The sequence below is a fragment of the Parasteatoda tepidariorum genome, chromosome 5 (genome assembly GCF_982258835.1).
Source record: "Parasteatoda tepidariorum strain Cologne lab strain chromosome 5, Ptep-v5.0, whole genome shotgun sequence".
Taxonomy (NCBI): domain Eukaryota; kingdom Metazoa; phylum Arthropoda; class Arachnida; order Araneae; family Theridiidae; genus Parasteatoda; species Parasteatoda tepidariorum.
Genome location: NC_141759.1, coordinates 3,464,156 through 3,480,506, shown reverse-complemented (window position 1 = coordinate 3,480,506; position 16,351 = coordinate 3,464,156). Strand labels below are relative to the sequence as shown.

At 32.6% G+C, this 16,351-nt stretch overlaps 1 protein-coding gene across 23 annotated transcripts in view; it reads right to left on the bottom strand.

Annotated features, from left to right (window-relative positions):
* The window catches only part of LOC107455568 (protein Gawky), a 57,566-nt gene that overhangs the window by 7,845 nt on the left and 33,370 nt on the right, over nt 1-16,351 (bottom strand). For 9 of the 23 annotated variants that reach the window (XM_087163131.1, XM_087163133.1, XM_087163124.1 and 6 more), the window contains 6 exons: nt 15,287-15,498; nt 13,533-13,667; nt 12,676-12,792; nt 10,066-10,305; nt 8,136-8,881; nt 6,485-6,618 (listed from right to left, as the gene is read on the bottom strand). In XM_087163131.1, the coding sequence (XP_087019257.1) occupies nt 6,485-6,618; nt 8,136-8,881; nt 10,066-10,305; nt 12,676-12,792; nt 13,533-13,667; nt 15,287-15,498 (1,584 nt within the window). The remainder of the gene's footprint in view (nt 1-6,484; nt 6,619-8,135; nt 8,882-10,065; nt 10,306-12,675; nt 12,793-13,532; nt 13,668-15,286; nt 15,499-16,351) is intronic. The other 14 variants (XM_087163135.1, XM_087163128.1, XM_087163130.1 and 11 more) reach the window with 3 other exon arrangements.

The window sequence follows — 16,351 nt, the reverse complement described above, 5'->3', positions numbered from 1 at the left end:
TAGGGTCCATCCATGGATAATTGAAGTATTTTAGAGAGCTTTTAACCATCATCCATGCATTTGTAAAAAGAGGACAAAATATTTTCTGCAGTTCCATGACCCATAAATTGGGAGGAAAGATACTTAGTGCAAACTTAATTATAAATTCCTTACCATAATGTCCATCTGCTTAGATTGTAGAGACTGATTTAACGTCTCATCAAAGAGTACAGTGTAGCAATCAACATTCTTCAGCTCATTTATAAGAATCCCTTTGAAGTATAGCGCCAATCCAAAGGAGCCCAAATAGGCTCACTTTGTGGCACTACAAAAAAATTGTCTCGCTATACAGCTATCAGCAAACATTTTGGAGAACAATTTACTAATCCCTTCACAGGAGTTACATGAATAATTACTAGTGATGCACTTCAGACTCCAGAGAATTTCAGCATCGAGCACATTCCTTTTGACCAGATAAGAAGACAATGTTACCTCGGCCACTAAAGTTTGTTTCACATGGGGCACACGATGTTGAAGGAGTATTTACACCAGATGAATTAGATGTTGATGTCTTTGAAAAAAAAAAGAACTCAGGGCATGAGACTGCTTTTTTGTTTTACCTTTCTTTGATGTGTGATTTCAGAGCAGATTCTTCCATTTTTGCGATATCGATCTCCTTCATGCATAATCGGCACTTGGCTCTGAACTTCTTTTCGGGCATCGATAAAATCCATTCTTTATAAGCTTGATTATCCATCCATTGGGGATTAAAATAGCACTTCCCAGGCATAACTAGTCTAAAGTACATAACACAAATACGAAGCCGTGCCTTTGCGAATACGCTTTACAATAAAGTTTTGAAATGACGCAAACGTAAGGACAAGTGCGGATGGTAAAACGACAAATTTATTGAAAACTACAAGGTACATATTGTTACGAAATTCGAGAGTATTCCAGTTTCGATAAGAAAAAAGAAGATCTAAGCATATGCGACAGAAGATGAAGTGGAGTCTCGCTTCGAACACATTGATTGTCTGCTGTGCTCCGCGAGCTTGGCGGACATCAAGACGCTAGGCCCGGTTAGAAACGGTGGCATTAAAAACCACGTGAGAGAGCTCGGGAACAAAACAGAAAGAACGAGAAAGATCCGCGGGTGTTTAATAAAAAGGGCCGCCGGCAGTATTGGACAAATTCAAGGACCTATCAAGTTTTTCAAGGACCTAAGACGTTTTTCAAGCACTTTCAAGGACCTAAATTTAGCAAAAAAAAATTCAAGGACTTTCAAGGACTCTCAAGGACCGTGGGAACCCTGTATTTTAGACAGTTCAGGGGCCAAGTTAAAAGATTTCAGTGCGGGTCTTAGGCTGTGCATCTGTGGCGCCAGGCATGGTGCGTAGGCGCCAAAAGAATCAACGGGATTACAAACACACGATCGGCAACCTTGGAACTGCCTCAGTATTTAAGGAGCTTCGAACTTTACTCAGTCTCTATCCCACACAGTCTTACTTAATTTTTATGTTTCTGTTTTTAGCTTGTTATGTTCAGTTGTTAAATAAATGTTTAAGTTTATTGTTGTCATAGTTGTCTTCAACTTAATATGAGAGGGTTCCTCCCCCTCAATTGGTGACCCTTGTGTTTATTATGTTTTTGGATACGCTATTATCCGTTGTTTTACAATTTGGAATAGCTGCTTGAATTTGGTAATGTACAATTTCCTCTCTTATTTGGTCAACTGCTTTGCTTTGCACTACTTAAAATTTAAACTTAATGTATTTTTATTGTATAATGTTAGACTTAAATTTTTAAACATTATTGTAAGAGACTTTAATTAGTAGTTATTGAATTTGAATATACGAACTTTAAATGCTGTTGTATATATTTCTTAGTATAATATTTGTAGTTCTGAATCATTCTTAGTTATGTAAATACTTATTTTTATTGTGAATATTTCCATATATTCTCTAGTTATTGAATTGTTCTAATGTATATATATACAACTAGTTTAGTTTGAAAATTTTCATGAGTGAATCTTTAACTAGTTGCTTAGTTTTGTGTTACAATGGCTGATAAAGATAAAACGGGAACTGAAACTGAAATTCATAAAATTGGCCTTCGCTTACCTGGATTTTGGATTGATAATCCAAGTCTATATTTTACGCAGATTGAGGCTAATTTTAAATTATCAGGGATTACTTCTGAATCTATTATGTATTGCTGTTTAATCTCTGTTCTTGATCAGAATATTATGCAAGTAATTGCGGACTTGGTCAGAAACCCAAATTTGGAAAAGCCTTACACTGCCGTTAAGGATAGACTTATTGCAGAATTTTCCTTGTCCGAGAGTAAAAGAATTCAAACTTTACTTCAGGACCTTGCATTGGGGGATTCTAAGCCGTCTGCCTTGTTGCGACATATGCGAGAATTAGCAGGATCTAATTTTTCAAATGAGGTTATTAAATCTATTTGGCTATCTCATTTACCCTCATCTATTCAGTCTATTTTAAGTGTTAGTACGGAAGGTTTAGACACTTTGTCAACTTTGGCAGATAAGGTTTCTGAAGTAACTAGTTTTTCTGCAACTTCAAGTTGTAATGAAGTTGTAAGTAGAGATTCACTTATGGAAAAAATAGCTCAAATGTCTACGGATTTGGCAGAGTTGAAGAACGAAATTAAATCTATGCGTAGATATCGAAGTCTATCCCGTAGTCGTTTGCGTTCCAAATCTAATGTTTCGAAAAGTTTTTCTCACACTTCTAAAGGTGAAGCAGAGAGTCAAGTTAGCGTAACGAAAATTTGTTGGTATCATAGGAAATATGCTGAAAAAGCACACAAATGTATTGAGCCTTGCAATTTTAATTTAAACTGATGAGCTCTACTATTAGTCCGGTGGTTAATAGTAGTGAGAATTTAAAATTTAGCCACCGATTTTTGTTTCTGATCGCAAAACTAAGTTAATGTTCTTGGTCGATAGCGGATCTGATGTAAGTTTATTGCCTATAACATTTAAAGGTTGCAGGCCAACATCAAATTATGTGTTGCATGCTGCTAACGGCACTGCTATTAAAACATTTGGTGTTAAACTTATGTCGCTAGATTTTGGTTTACATCGAAAATTTGATTTTACATTTATAATTGCGAATGTTTCAAAACCAATTTTAGGCGCGGATTTCTTACGACATTTTGAGTTGTTAATCGATCTTAAAAATAAGAAATTAATTGATACGAAAACGTCTTTGGCTCATCAAGGTAAAATCTTTCCTTCCTCAATCCAAAGTGTTAAAACAATATTTGGCAATACTAAATATCACGATTTAATTCAGGAATTTTCTGAAATTACAAGAGTTAGACCTAATTATCTTAAAATTAAGCACGATACAGTGCATTATATTAACACGATTGGTCCTCCGGTCGCTTCAAAAGTTCGCAGATTGAATTCTGTTAAACTTCAAGCTGCCAAATCTGAATTTGATTTCATGCTGCAACATGGTATTTGTAGGCCATCCAAAAGTCCTTGGGCCAGCGCCCTACACATGGTCCCAAAAAGTAACTCTGATTGGCGACCTACCGGCGATTACAGAGCTTTAAACGCCTGTACTCGGCCTGATAAATATCCTTTACCAAATTTGCAGGATTTTTCTCAAAATCTGTTTGGCAAGAAAATATTTAGTATTATAGATTTTGTTAAAGCATATAATCAAATTCCCGTAGCAGAACAAGACATTGAGAAAACTGCAGTTATAACACCTTTTGGGTTATTTGAATTTTTGTATCTGCCTTACGGTTTGTGTAATGCACCTCAAACCTTCCAACGTTTTATTAACGAAGTTTTATATGGTTTAGATTTTGTATTTGCTTATATTGATGATATTCTCGTGGCAAGTGCTAACGAGACTGAACATTTGTATCACTTACGTTTAATATTTGAACGTTTAAAACAGTATGGTTTAACAATTAATGCTTCTAAGTGTATTTTTGGATCTTTTGAAGTACCCTTCCTTGGACATTTAGTAAATGAGCATGGTGTTAAACCCTTACCACATAAAGTAGATGCAATTGTTAACTATTCTAAACCCAAAACTCTAAAAGATTTACGCAGGTTTCTTGGGTGTTTAAATTTCTATAGGAGATTTATTCCCAAAGCGGCAGAATTGCATGCCCCGTTAAACGCTTTACTTGGGGGTAGTAAAAAAGGCGATAGTAAAACTATTAACTGGACTGCAGAGTTAGAAAATTCTTTCGAAAAATGCAAAGAAAGTATTGTAAACATTACTCAGCTATCTCACCCGGCACCTGATTGCCAGTTAGTGCTGTTTACGGACGCTAGTGACATTGCAGTAGCAGGCGCCTTACATAAAAAAACTGGATCTGGTTATATACCTTTATCCTTTTTCTCCAAAAAGTTAAATAATGCCCAAGTTAAATATTCTGTTTATGACAAAGAACTTTTGGCGATTTATTTGTCAATAATTCATTTTCGTTATATGTTGGAAGGAAGGGTATTTCATGTTATAACTGATCACAAACCTTTGACACACGCCTTTGCCCAAAGTTTTGAAAAGTGCTCTCCTAGACGTTTACGACAATTAGAATTTATATCACAGTTTACTTGTGACTTACGATATTTAGCAGGTGCAGAAAACTTAGTGGCAGACGCTTTGTCAAGGGTAGAAGAAATTGCTTTTCCTGACAAAATTGATTATGTGCAAATTGCAGCTGAGCAGTTGACTGATGAGGAATTGCAGGTATATTTAAAAAATCCAGATGTTACTAATCTTAAATTTAAATTAATTGTTTTGCCTAATTCTGATGTAAATTTGTATTTTGATGTTTCCCAACCTAGTGCTCGTTTGTATGTACCCATGAAATTTCGAAAAATGATTTTCGATTCTGTACATAACCTTGCACACATCAGTGCCCGATCTACTTTAAGACAGTTATGTAGTACATATGTTTGGCCTTCAATTCGAAAAGAACTTGTTCAGTGGTGTCGCACTTGTTTAAGTTGCCAAAAGGCTAAAATACATCGACACGTTATATCACCATTGGGTAAAATTCCTGTGCCTAATGCTAGGTTCCAGCACGTGCATTTGGACCTGATTGGCCCATTACCGGTGTGTCGAGGATATAAGTACTGCTTAACTTTAATTGATCGGTTTACACGATGGGTTGAGGTGGTACCTCTACAGGATATCACGGCAAATACAGTAGCATGAGCAGTGATTTTTAATTGGGTTTCACGGTTTGGTGCTCCTGTTAGAATTTCAAATGATCAGGGAAGACAACTGGATTCCTTCACTTTCAAGAAATTAGCACAAATTCTGGGTGTTGAAATTATTCGTACGACTGCATACAATCCTAAGGCCAATGGGATGATTGAACGTGTTCATAGAACATTAAAAGCAGCCCTTATGTGCTATACTACAGATTCTTGGCTTGATAATTTGCCACTAGTTCTCCTGGGTTTGAGGACTGCTGTTCGGAAGGATTGGAACTTCTCTTCTGCTGAGTTAGTCTATGGGCAAACATTGAGAGTTCCCGGAGAGTTCTTTACTAACTCGGGAAATGACATCTCGCAGTCTGAATTGATTTCCCAGTTGCGTAAGGCATTTAGTGAGGTCAAGCCTGTAGCTTCTGTTTGGCATGACAAACGAGTCGTTTATGTACCAAAAGATCTTCAGACTTGTACGCATGTGTTCGTGCGACATGACGCCGTACGGAGACCATTACAACCTCCGTATGATGGTCCATATTCAGTTCTTAAGAAAAAATCTAAAATCTATCTTTTGCAGATCTCTACGAAGAAAAAGTGGATTTCTATTGACAGGTTGAAACCAGCGTATTTGCCAGTGGACGAGCCCCATACTTTATTCCACGATGATTCTCCTTGCCAGTCTGACCTTTCTTCAACTACAACTACCGAGTCTCCTTTGCCAGAAAAGGTACCGGACCCAAAGAAGTACGTTACTCGGTATGGTAGAAGAGTTCGTTTCAGAATCTGACGACTATGAAACTCCGGTGGGGAGTGATGTGGCGCCAGGCATGGTGCGTAGGCGCCAAAAGAATCAACGGGATTACAAACACACGATCGGCAACCTTGGAACTGCCTCAGTATTTAAGGAGCTTCGAACTTTACTCAGTCTCTATCCCACACAGTCTTACTTAATTTTTATGTTTCTGTTTTTAGCTTGTTATGTTCAGTTGTTAAATAAATGTTTAAGTTTATTGTTGTCATAGTTGTCTTCAACTTAATATGAAAGGGTTCCTCCCCCTCACGTCCATGGTATATAAGATATTAAAAATAGTTTTTGAAAGGAGTAAAATGACACTCTCATCATTTATAATGCATCTATATTTCCCGATCATTGAATATCCAATTTTCTTAACATAGTATAAAAATTAAATCCCCTGATTTTTTGTAAAATTTTGGGGGTTTTAAGGGACTCATACACCAGGAAATACAGTAGTTGTAATTTAGAAAATTAATTAAAAATGTGATGACATGTACCTGGATTGGATATCCCTTGTGGAGCAGAATTACGAGAATTTTTATTTGGCATTGATCCCCATAAGTCATTAGTTGTTCCAATTTCAGAGCTCCAGCTCGACTTACCATTTCCAGGTTTCAAATTTGCACTTGAGCTAAAATCATAAAAACATTATTTCAGTTAATTACACTTATGTAATCAACTGTTTACACCAGGGTTGGAGTTTTTGCCGGCAAAAAGGTTTTTTTGCCAGGACAGTGGCAAAAACCTGGTCAAAACCGGCAAAAACTGGTAAAAACCGGCAAAAACCAAATTATCTAAATTGCTGATTAAATATTATTACAAAATACTTGAAACAAATTTAAATCAATCATAAGGAATAATAATTTTGATACATTACATGAAAAAATTATTTTTAACATATTATAATTAATGTACCTAAGGGTAATAATTTTTAAAAGATGGAAAGTTTTTGATCTCTTTTCATTTTAGAATCCCTAAAATAAATGTTTTTTCACAAATAAATATTATTATTTGTATAATACTATTATTTATTATAAAAAATTATTATTTGTACAATAATTAATTACACATGTTGATAGATATTTTATGCCTTAAATTATATTTGCATTAATTAAAAATAAGTTCATTTCACTGGAAAAAGGAGAATAATCACAAATTTTCCAATCAATGTTTTAAACTACTAAAATGATATATTATTACATTATAATTTAATTATGGAATAATAGTTTTGTTAATTTTTTTGTAATTATTTATATTCATAGTATATATTTCAATTTTAGGAATAATTTTGTATCAAAAATGTGTTTTTGTCCTCTCATCTTGGACAATATAGGTTTTTGCCACTTTGCTTGGCAAAAACCTGTTTTTGCCAGGACGGTTTTTACCGGTATTTACCATGGTTTTTTCCACCTGCGGCAAAATCTTGCCAACCCTGGTTTACACATTTCTTACTGTCTACCTATTCAAAGAACTCTACACACCATAGAATCAAGACAAAGCGTATTAAATAAGTTTATAATACTGCTCTTAAAGACTAGAGTCAAAAGCTGTTCTATATGTTTACTCAACACCTCTTCTAAAAAAAGATCAACCTGATAACCATAGTCACGGACAGTGCTTTAGACAAGAGTTCTTTAGTTAGATTAATAGACTTCCAATAAATGGGGGGGGACATTTAATTGATGAGTTTTAAGATCTCAGACTCATTTTTAATTTATAGTGCAACAGAAATACAATTCTAAGGTGTAAAGCGAGAAAGAACTTAATTTGGATCAATAACAGAACATAATAAAAAAATAATTCTGTTCTGTTTTTAATAAAAAAAAATAATTCTGTGACATGCTTGAGTTAGAATGCAATTTTTTTAATAAACTAAGTACGGTTAAATATTGAACTTATACAATATTAAATTAAATCTTAAACTGTTTTCATTCTTTATCATTATAGAAAGTAAGAACTAATTACAAAAAGGTAACTAATATAAGGTATGAACCAAGTGACATATTTTTTTAAAAAAACTTGTTTCCAAAGAATGAAGTACAAACGAGGAATTGCCCCCGCACTTTCATACAAATCTGCATGCAACTAATAACCATTTTTTTTCCTCTAAATTTTCCACCCATTGAGCTAAAAAAAAAAGAGACTTACCTATTAGGAGTGCCAACTGGAGGAGCACTGTACATCCATGTGTTAGTAGGTAAATTCCCCACACCGTCACTATTGGCTGGACTAGATTTAGGAGGCCAAAACAAATTGGATTCTTTGATGTTGTTGACGGATAGAGGGGATCTTGCAATGCTGCCAGGAGTAATATGTGGGTCATCTTCAATATTCTTCAGCTGAGTACCCTTCCAGGGCTTCCCAGGTTCAAACTCTGGAACCAAGTCAGTAAGGTTGTACGTGGAAGAATTGGTGGTGGATGTGGAAACAGTCGCTGAGTGAGAACCATCTTTGTTTTCAGCAGTTTGTCCAGAGCCTAATGTAGACAGGGAAGTGGAGTTAGGGACGTTCGTGCTGTCGGACGACGAGGCGGGATCTGGCCAGCTGGACTCACCACGACCTCCCAGTCCGGACCAAGTGTTGTCTGGCTGTTCTAGAAGTGGATGCATCGACGAGCCAGAGTTGGTTCCTTGCTTAGAGGTGATGGGCCCGGGAGCCCGGCTGAAATCCCCGGAGTTTCCGAGGGGATCTATCATTTGATTTTCGTCTTTTTCCAGGGAGGAGAGTTTCCACTGATTGAGTCTGGATTGGTGATTTTGGTGTGACATGTCTTTGATTGAAATATCCCGAAAGTCAGCCTGTAATCCGGACATGGGATCGACATTCGGTTTGAAAATGTCCATGGAGGATTGAGTGCCGTGGTGAGGGGTGAGATTTGGCTGCTGTTGAGCAAGCTATAGGAAGAGATCAATGGAATTTGTGTATGCAATGATGAGAAAAACATATCATGTAAACTTAATGGTTTCTGATTCATCTTAACCTAAAAGTGGGATTACAGGCAAAAGCTATTATTTGTCCGAAGAATGAAGAGGCATCCTCTGAGCACATTGCAATAAAACAGAAATAAAAGCACGAGCAATGCTGTAAGCAAAGATCAAACAATCATTTTGTTTAGTGTGAGATGAATAATGATGTTTCTCACAGTATCAAAATGATAGTTTGTCTTTGTTAATTATTTTTTTTTTTTTATTATATATATATCGCATCTTGCTTAAAGGTAAGAACATTGATTAATTACTATTTCATCAGATTAAATGCTTGAAAAATTTTAAAAAGTTCTTTTAAACATTTATTGAGCATCTGTCAATAACGCTATTTTTCCTCTAAATCATACTTCTACTAAATATTAAAGACAGATCTTAATTATAAATAATAATTTCAAAAATTATTGCTGAAAAATTGAACTCTAGATAAATATAATTGTACATTTATGAAATGTACTTTTATAAAACTAGTATTAACTACCTTGTAGCAGCATATTAAAAATCTATAATGAAAGATTTTTTTTAAAAATAAATTACAAAATTTTACTAGAAGCATATTATTTTTGAATAATCATTTAAAAAATACTGAATATTTGAATTTAAGAACTGCAGTATTGTTTTTATCTATAATACCTTTGTTGGTGCTTTAAAAAAAAAAAGTGTTTCTAAGGATAAACTGGAATATTAAAGAAAAGAAAAAAAGTCAAAGTTAATTTTTATACTTAACTTATTTTAAAATTTTTTTAAATGAAATACTTATTTTCGTTAATAGCTAAATGCTTAACTCCAAGTATTGAATGATTTTTATATTCTTAAAATATGTTTACATTATAGTATTGAAATTAATAATCATCTATGATTTTAGTTAAATCTATGATTTTAGTTATACTAAGGTATTTATTAACTTAACTTGTTAGAACTATTAATTTTTTAAATTAGGGAAATTTCACTTACAAAATAGAAGTAAGAAAAAATTGTGATGCATTTAATAAGAGCTTGGACAAGTGAAATTTTTTATAAATAAAAATATATATTCAGTAATTTTGGAAAAAAAATTTATCCTTTAAATAAAAACTGTTTTGTAAGCAACTTACCTGTTGTTTCATGAATTGTGCTTGATGAACACATATTTGATTTTGAAGGGTGGCAATTCTAGATTTAGTTTGAGCAATGTGAACATTTATTTGAAGAACTGCTGCATTGTTGTTACCCTGTTTTGAGCCATGAGAGGTTGCTTGAAGAAGCTGATTTTGTAATCCTGCAAGGGCTTTGATTTGCTGCAATAACTGATAAAGGAGTTGCAGTGTTTGTGGAGACAATGGTTGATTAAGTATCTGTAAGAGTTTAAATACACAATTATAACTATTCCTGTGTTGAAATTAAAGACCAGAGAGCTGTGGCAACTTTGATAAAGACCAGTTAAAAAAAAATTGCAGGCATGCTCTATATTATTCAGGAAGTGGCTCAGATATCCGAAAAATAGAAATATCTGTAACTTATTATCTACAAACATCGATAATTTAAGAAAAATATTCTAAAATTAATAAGCTCACAATTGAATATACATAGCCAACAATGTAGATAGGAAAAAATCCAATCGAATCTATGAAAAATTTATTTATTATAACTGTATATATTTTATTATTTTATGATAACTGCATATATTTAATGATAACTGTATATTTTACGTATAGAGAATTTTAGGAATTTTTGTTAACATCAAAATACAAAAACTTAATCATTTTCAAATGGTCATCAATATTTTTCGCTTTTGATCAACATTAAATGAATTTGAAATGTTTTTTTTTCATTATGTTGATTATTAATAGTAAAACAAGTAATTTATTATTGATAGTTAAAATTTCCTATAACTATTTTAAAAAAGGAGTTTTGATTAAAAATAAACTGACATTTTTAGAACAAAAAAGTTTCTAACTGATTACTAAAAATGAGGCTCACTTGATTATGTATTAGCAATACTTATTTCGTATTAAAGCAAACAATTCTATTTCAATAGGGATTTTTTCTTTTTTTGGAAAACTACTCTATTTTAGGTAATTTTCTAAAACCAGTAGACCAAGAGAAACTGGCAAAATACAGTAGTCTACTGGTAAAACCAGTAGAGTTGACAGCTATGAATACATAAATTTTATCAGCTTTATATTTATAATGAAGCAATTAAAAAAAATAAGAGATGAGATATTGTAGTTACAAAATATCACATCTGTATTTTGAGTGTATATTTAGTTTAGCAGCCACTCTAAATTACATTAGATCACTTAAGAAACAAATAGACATTTTATGACATAAAAAATTCCCAAAAACAGTTGTAACAAAAAAATAATTTATGAAATTACATGAACACACTTATTTAATATAATTTAAATTTCAAAAATATACAACAAAGAGAGACAAATATTTAAAATGAAAAAAGTTAAAGGTTAACAACTAATTTAAAGTCAGGAAAAAAAAAGAGTTAAAAAAGCAAATAAGATGAAAATTAGTTGAATTATAGAGCACTGAGCAGCAACAAATGAATGTGTGCATAAATAAAGCTGAATCAACAATTTTGAAATTTCTTTAAATGAAACCAATCTGAGAGGACCAAAAGAGTCACTTATATATTTAATCAGGACCCATTTAGAATAAACAGATTGAAAAACGTAAAGGAAAATAAGATTATTATAGATGATGATGAATTGATATTTGATGCATTTCAATCTTGTTCAACTAGGTTGATGGTAAGTTGCATTTTGTTATATTTCAACGACCACTAAAATTAATTTTTTCCTGTAAGGATTTCAACACTTTTTTTTTATTTATATAGTTTACATGATATTGGTCTTCTATTTACTGAAAATGCAACTAGTATCAGACATAATACAAAAAACTGTAAATCTTCTGTCAAAAATACCTCTACCAATTATAACAGAATTCCAATTTATAACCATTTAATCACAAAACGTTGCTGAAATGTAATCAATGTGCTAATTGTGCAATTTGATATTGCAACAGATAATAATGTGACATTCCGAAGCAGAAGTATTTTGATAAAAAGGATTTTATGATTCAAACCACACCTCTTGCATGTAGGACAATTCAAATATATAATAGGAAAACCTCCCAAAAAACAAGATGAAGCAAATCAACCATATTTAACAGAGTAACATGGAAAAAAGAAAATTTTATATCAACTCTAAGCCCTCAATTTTTTGTTTCTAAATTGGACATAGTCTGTTAAGACACCACTCCAACAGCTAGAGGAGAGCTAGGGCTCTGAGTTTGATTCTGGTAGGCAACTGAACAGCTAGCACGTAAGATACACATTGAATATGGCATGGCTTCAAGTTCTCATTTTGATTGCAGGAAATTAGAGAGTCCCAGAGTTTGTGGGGAGTAGAGTGTGTACGGTCCGTCTTGTACGATCAGATCAAAATTATATGATATTCCTAAAATGGAGTTAAAATACAGAGCCTTGAAAAACAGGGCTAGTTGCTCAACCCAAGGTTGGGTAATGTATATTTCTGAACAGAGTATACCTGAGCAATACCAAGATATTAATTTAAACAAAGTAAAAGGAATATTTCAACAAGAACTTGTCAAGTCCTGATATGACCAAAAGGTGGGTCCTTCTCTATACCATACCTGCCCTGTGCTCCAAAATTGAAAGAAAGGTAGAAAGATAGCCAGAAAAAGAAACGTACTTCAATTACCTGAGCATTCAAATGACCAGCAGAAACAGCCATTTGTATCTGCTGGCACAAATGTCGAAGTTGAGCATTATTGTTGAATTTGGAATTGCCAAATCCCTGAATGTTATTCTAAAAAAGAAAGAAAAGGTCACAGTTAAATATTTTCTGTATTGAAAGTCGGTTAAAAAATGTACCAGAACATGCTATTTAAATTTAATTAAGAACATTATTTATTTTTTTAAAACGGGAGGCAAAGGCTTTCTTATCATTAAAATAATTTTGTTATTTAAAAGGTAAAATGAAATTTTTAATGGGTAAGAATAAACAAAAAATAATACTAATGATAAATAATTGTATCTCATTAAATTACTTAATGCAAGTTTCAAACTAAATAATTTAATAAAATAATCTTATATTGCATTTTAAACAAACAAGCCTTATGATGAGCTTATTGTGTTAAGTCCTCATAGTCTTGTAAATTAGATTAAATAGGTGCACATTTTTTAGAAAAATCTGGTCATAATTGCTTGAACAAAAAATTATCTTACAATCAGTTTTTTCTTATAAGATCCTGTTCTTGTGAAATAACATCTTTAAAAAAGTTGATATTGTTAAATTATGAGTGTAATCATGGATATAGTATCTCAAAGGAAATGAAGAGGCTGCTTTTATGATGAATTAATTTGTGAAGGACCAGTAAATTAATTCTTTAAATAGACTTCTGAGTTCTTAGATTTTGGTTCGTTCAGTTAAAAAAAATTAACTACAAGAAGTGTCAGAAGCTGCTTACGACTGAACATAACTAAGTTTAAGCATTCTCTGAGACAATTTTTAACACTCATAAAATGTAATCCGTGCAATCTACTTACTAAGTTTAGCATTTGAAGAGATTGTTGCTGCTGCTGCTGTTGCTGAAGAAGTTTTTGGAGTATAGCAGGAGATATATTACCAGATTGCAATTGCTGCCCATTCAAGGCAGAATTTATTAGGTTATTGTTGGGACCCTATAAATTACATACAATATAACATTAAGATGCTGCCTCAATTGTTGCTTTGAAAGTTATTTAATTTTTGCAAAAGTACACAATGCAAAGGTAGGAGCTCTAAAATTGCCATATATATGATATAATAAAAATGTCAACATAAAGGCAAAACTTTTCTAATTAATCTAAAAATATTTTATTTCTGTTATCTTTGATATGATTTACTAATTTGACACTAAATGTTAACTAAAAATCGTATTCAGATTAAAATCTTCAAACAGCAAGCAGTCTTAAATAGTTTTTGTTAAAGTTATCAATTAAAATATGTTACGTTTAGAGCTTTAAAAAATTAAATTGCAGATTTTATTAAATTACATTGTTTCAGCCAAACTAGAATAAATCCTAATTTTGACCATTAGCATTAGGTGTTACCATTTTCCTTCTCAAAACGAAAAAAAACTCTTTGTTTTTTTTAAATGTCGGCAGAATTTTTGAATGATTACGGCAGGAATTCGCTAGTTTTAAAATTGATAATTTGTGATGGTTCATTAAAACAAGACAATAGATGCGGGGATGATAGATACAGTAAATTGAAATACCCAGGAAAAACGGAAAGTGCTTATATATATATATATATTAATGGGATGCATAAGTAGTACTTTAATTACGTCTTACCAGAGGTTTCTAATGGGTTATTTAGTTTTATAATCATCGTTGAATAGCCGACCAAAGTTTTGGATTTACTACTACCAATGTTCAACTCAGCAGCTTTGTAATTTCGAACCCTGCCCAAAAGACAAGGGAACTCTTGAATCAAGTTTTGGGGAGACTTTGCCATCATGGAAGACTTTTTAATAAAACTAGTCCACATTTGCAGGGCATGCCGAGGAAAATCACGAAAACCTCCCACACGCCTAACGGCAAAGAAACTTCTAACCCCGATCCGTCTTCCACTGAGGATATTTGGCGACAGCACAGTGGTCGGTGTGAGATTCGAAACCTTTCACCTCATCGGGAGGGGAAAGTTCTATCCCCTGAGCCCCCACAGCTCCTAATAGACTATATGCAACAGTCTGGAAAACATCCCACAGGATGATTCAAAGACATGCCATAACAACTTGCAGAGGGAATAGGCTTTGGTAGCCAGACAACTTGCATCTGAAGCAGAGTACATTACAGTGCAATGAGAAAAATAATTCCAATGTTTAGAATGGTAGTTATAACCAACTCACTGATTACTGCCAGTGATGCTTGATTCCTGTGTTCTACTGGGAACTGTGTCATTATAAACGGTCCACACAGAGAGGCTAAGGAGCGTTTAAAAATGCTTCGGTTTCAAAGTGAGCAGTGAAACAGAAAAATTTTGAAACTTACATCTTAATGCATTTGTACTGCCTAAACTCATAAAATGGCTTTTACAATCCGAATGTGTATTTAATTTATTTTTTAACTCATTTATTTTATATTTTAAATATTTGTTTTGTTTAACTATTACTATTTGAATGCTTAAAAACACACAAAAAAAATTTAAGCATTACTTCCCCGGGTATTTCTTCACAGTGTCAAAAAACAAAAATAAAATTGAATAAAAAAAAATTTTTGAAGCATAGCATATATTTTGAAGGGTGGTGATGACATACTTTGGGTGGTGGTTGCTTGAAGTTATGTCCCATTCCTGGGAAGTTAATAGCACTTTGGAAATTGTTGGGGCCGTGAAGATTATCAGGATTGAAAGAGTCAATGTTATGGTCAGGCATGGGAACATCATCATACATGTTATTTCCTCTCAGCTTTCTACCACCAGCAATATTATCCAAATCCATAGCAGCTTGACCCAACGCTTGTAGTTCCGCTGAAAACACACAAAGTTTTAGCTTCTTTTTATATAAATACGTAACATGCAGAGATGCCAACTGCTTCAGATTAGATGAAAAATTTAAAAAACTGTAGAGAACTAACGAACTAAATTTTGTAGATTTTTGGTCAATTTGGCCAATTTTTTTAAGGCTCAACTGTAAAAAAAATGGTGTATCACGAAGTTTTTAGAAGTAGTGTTGAGTAAAAAACTTATTTATAAATTTACTAAAACCAAGAATCATACATTAAAAGACTTCCACACGAAAATATTTATCCGCTGTCAACAGCAAGTTGGCATCTCTGAGCTAGTAGCACTGTAAATTAAAAAAAAAAGAAGAAAAGGAGCAAATTTTTTCAATAATGTTGATTGTTATTTGATTACAAAAAATTAAAAAACCAATGTTTTAAGCATAGACCAAAGGATTAACGGAGCTAAAATTACATAACTTAAGAATTATTTTTTTAAAAAAAGTTGGAAACAATTTTTTTAAGGAAATTTAAATTTACTATAGAAAAAAAAAATTTCCTTCCACGTCATAAGCAAATAAAATTGCTTTAATCTAACTGTAAATTTTAAGAAACATAAAAACACTAAAAATTTAACAATTAGTAATTTCAGCTAGATCTGAAAGTTTGGTTAGCAGAATACAAATTATCTGATATTCAGACATCAAATTTTTCTTATGCAAAATCACGAGTTTAATTAAATAACTTAATTATTACTTAACTATCAAATTATTTGATTAAATAAATCATAAACATTTTATTTCATATTTACTTTTCATGTGCTTTTTTTTTTCCTTTTTTTGAACTGGTCATCATTTACTTATTAATAAAAGATAACATAA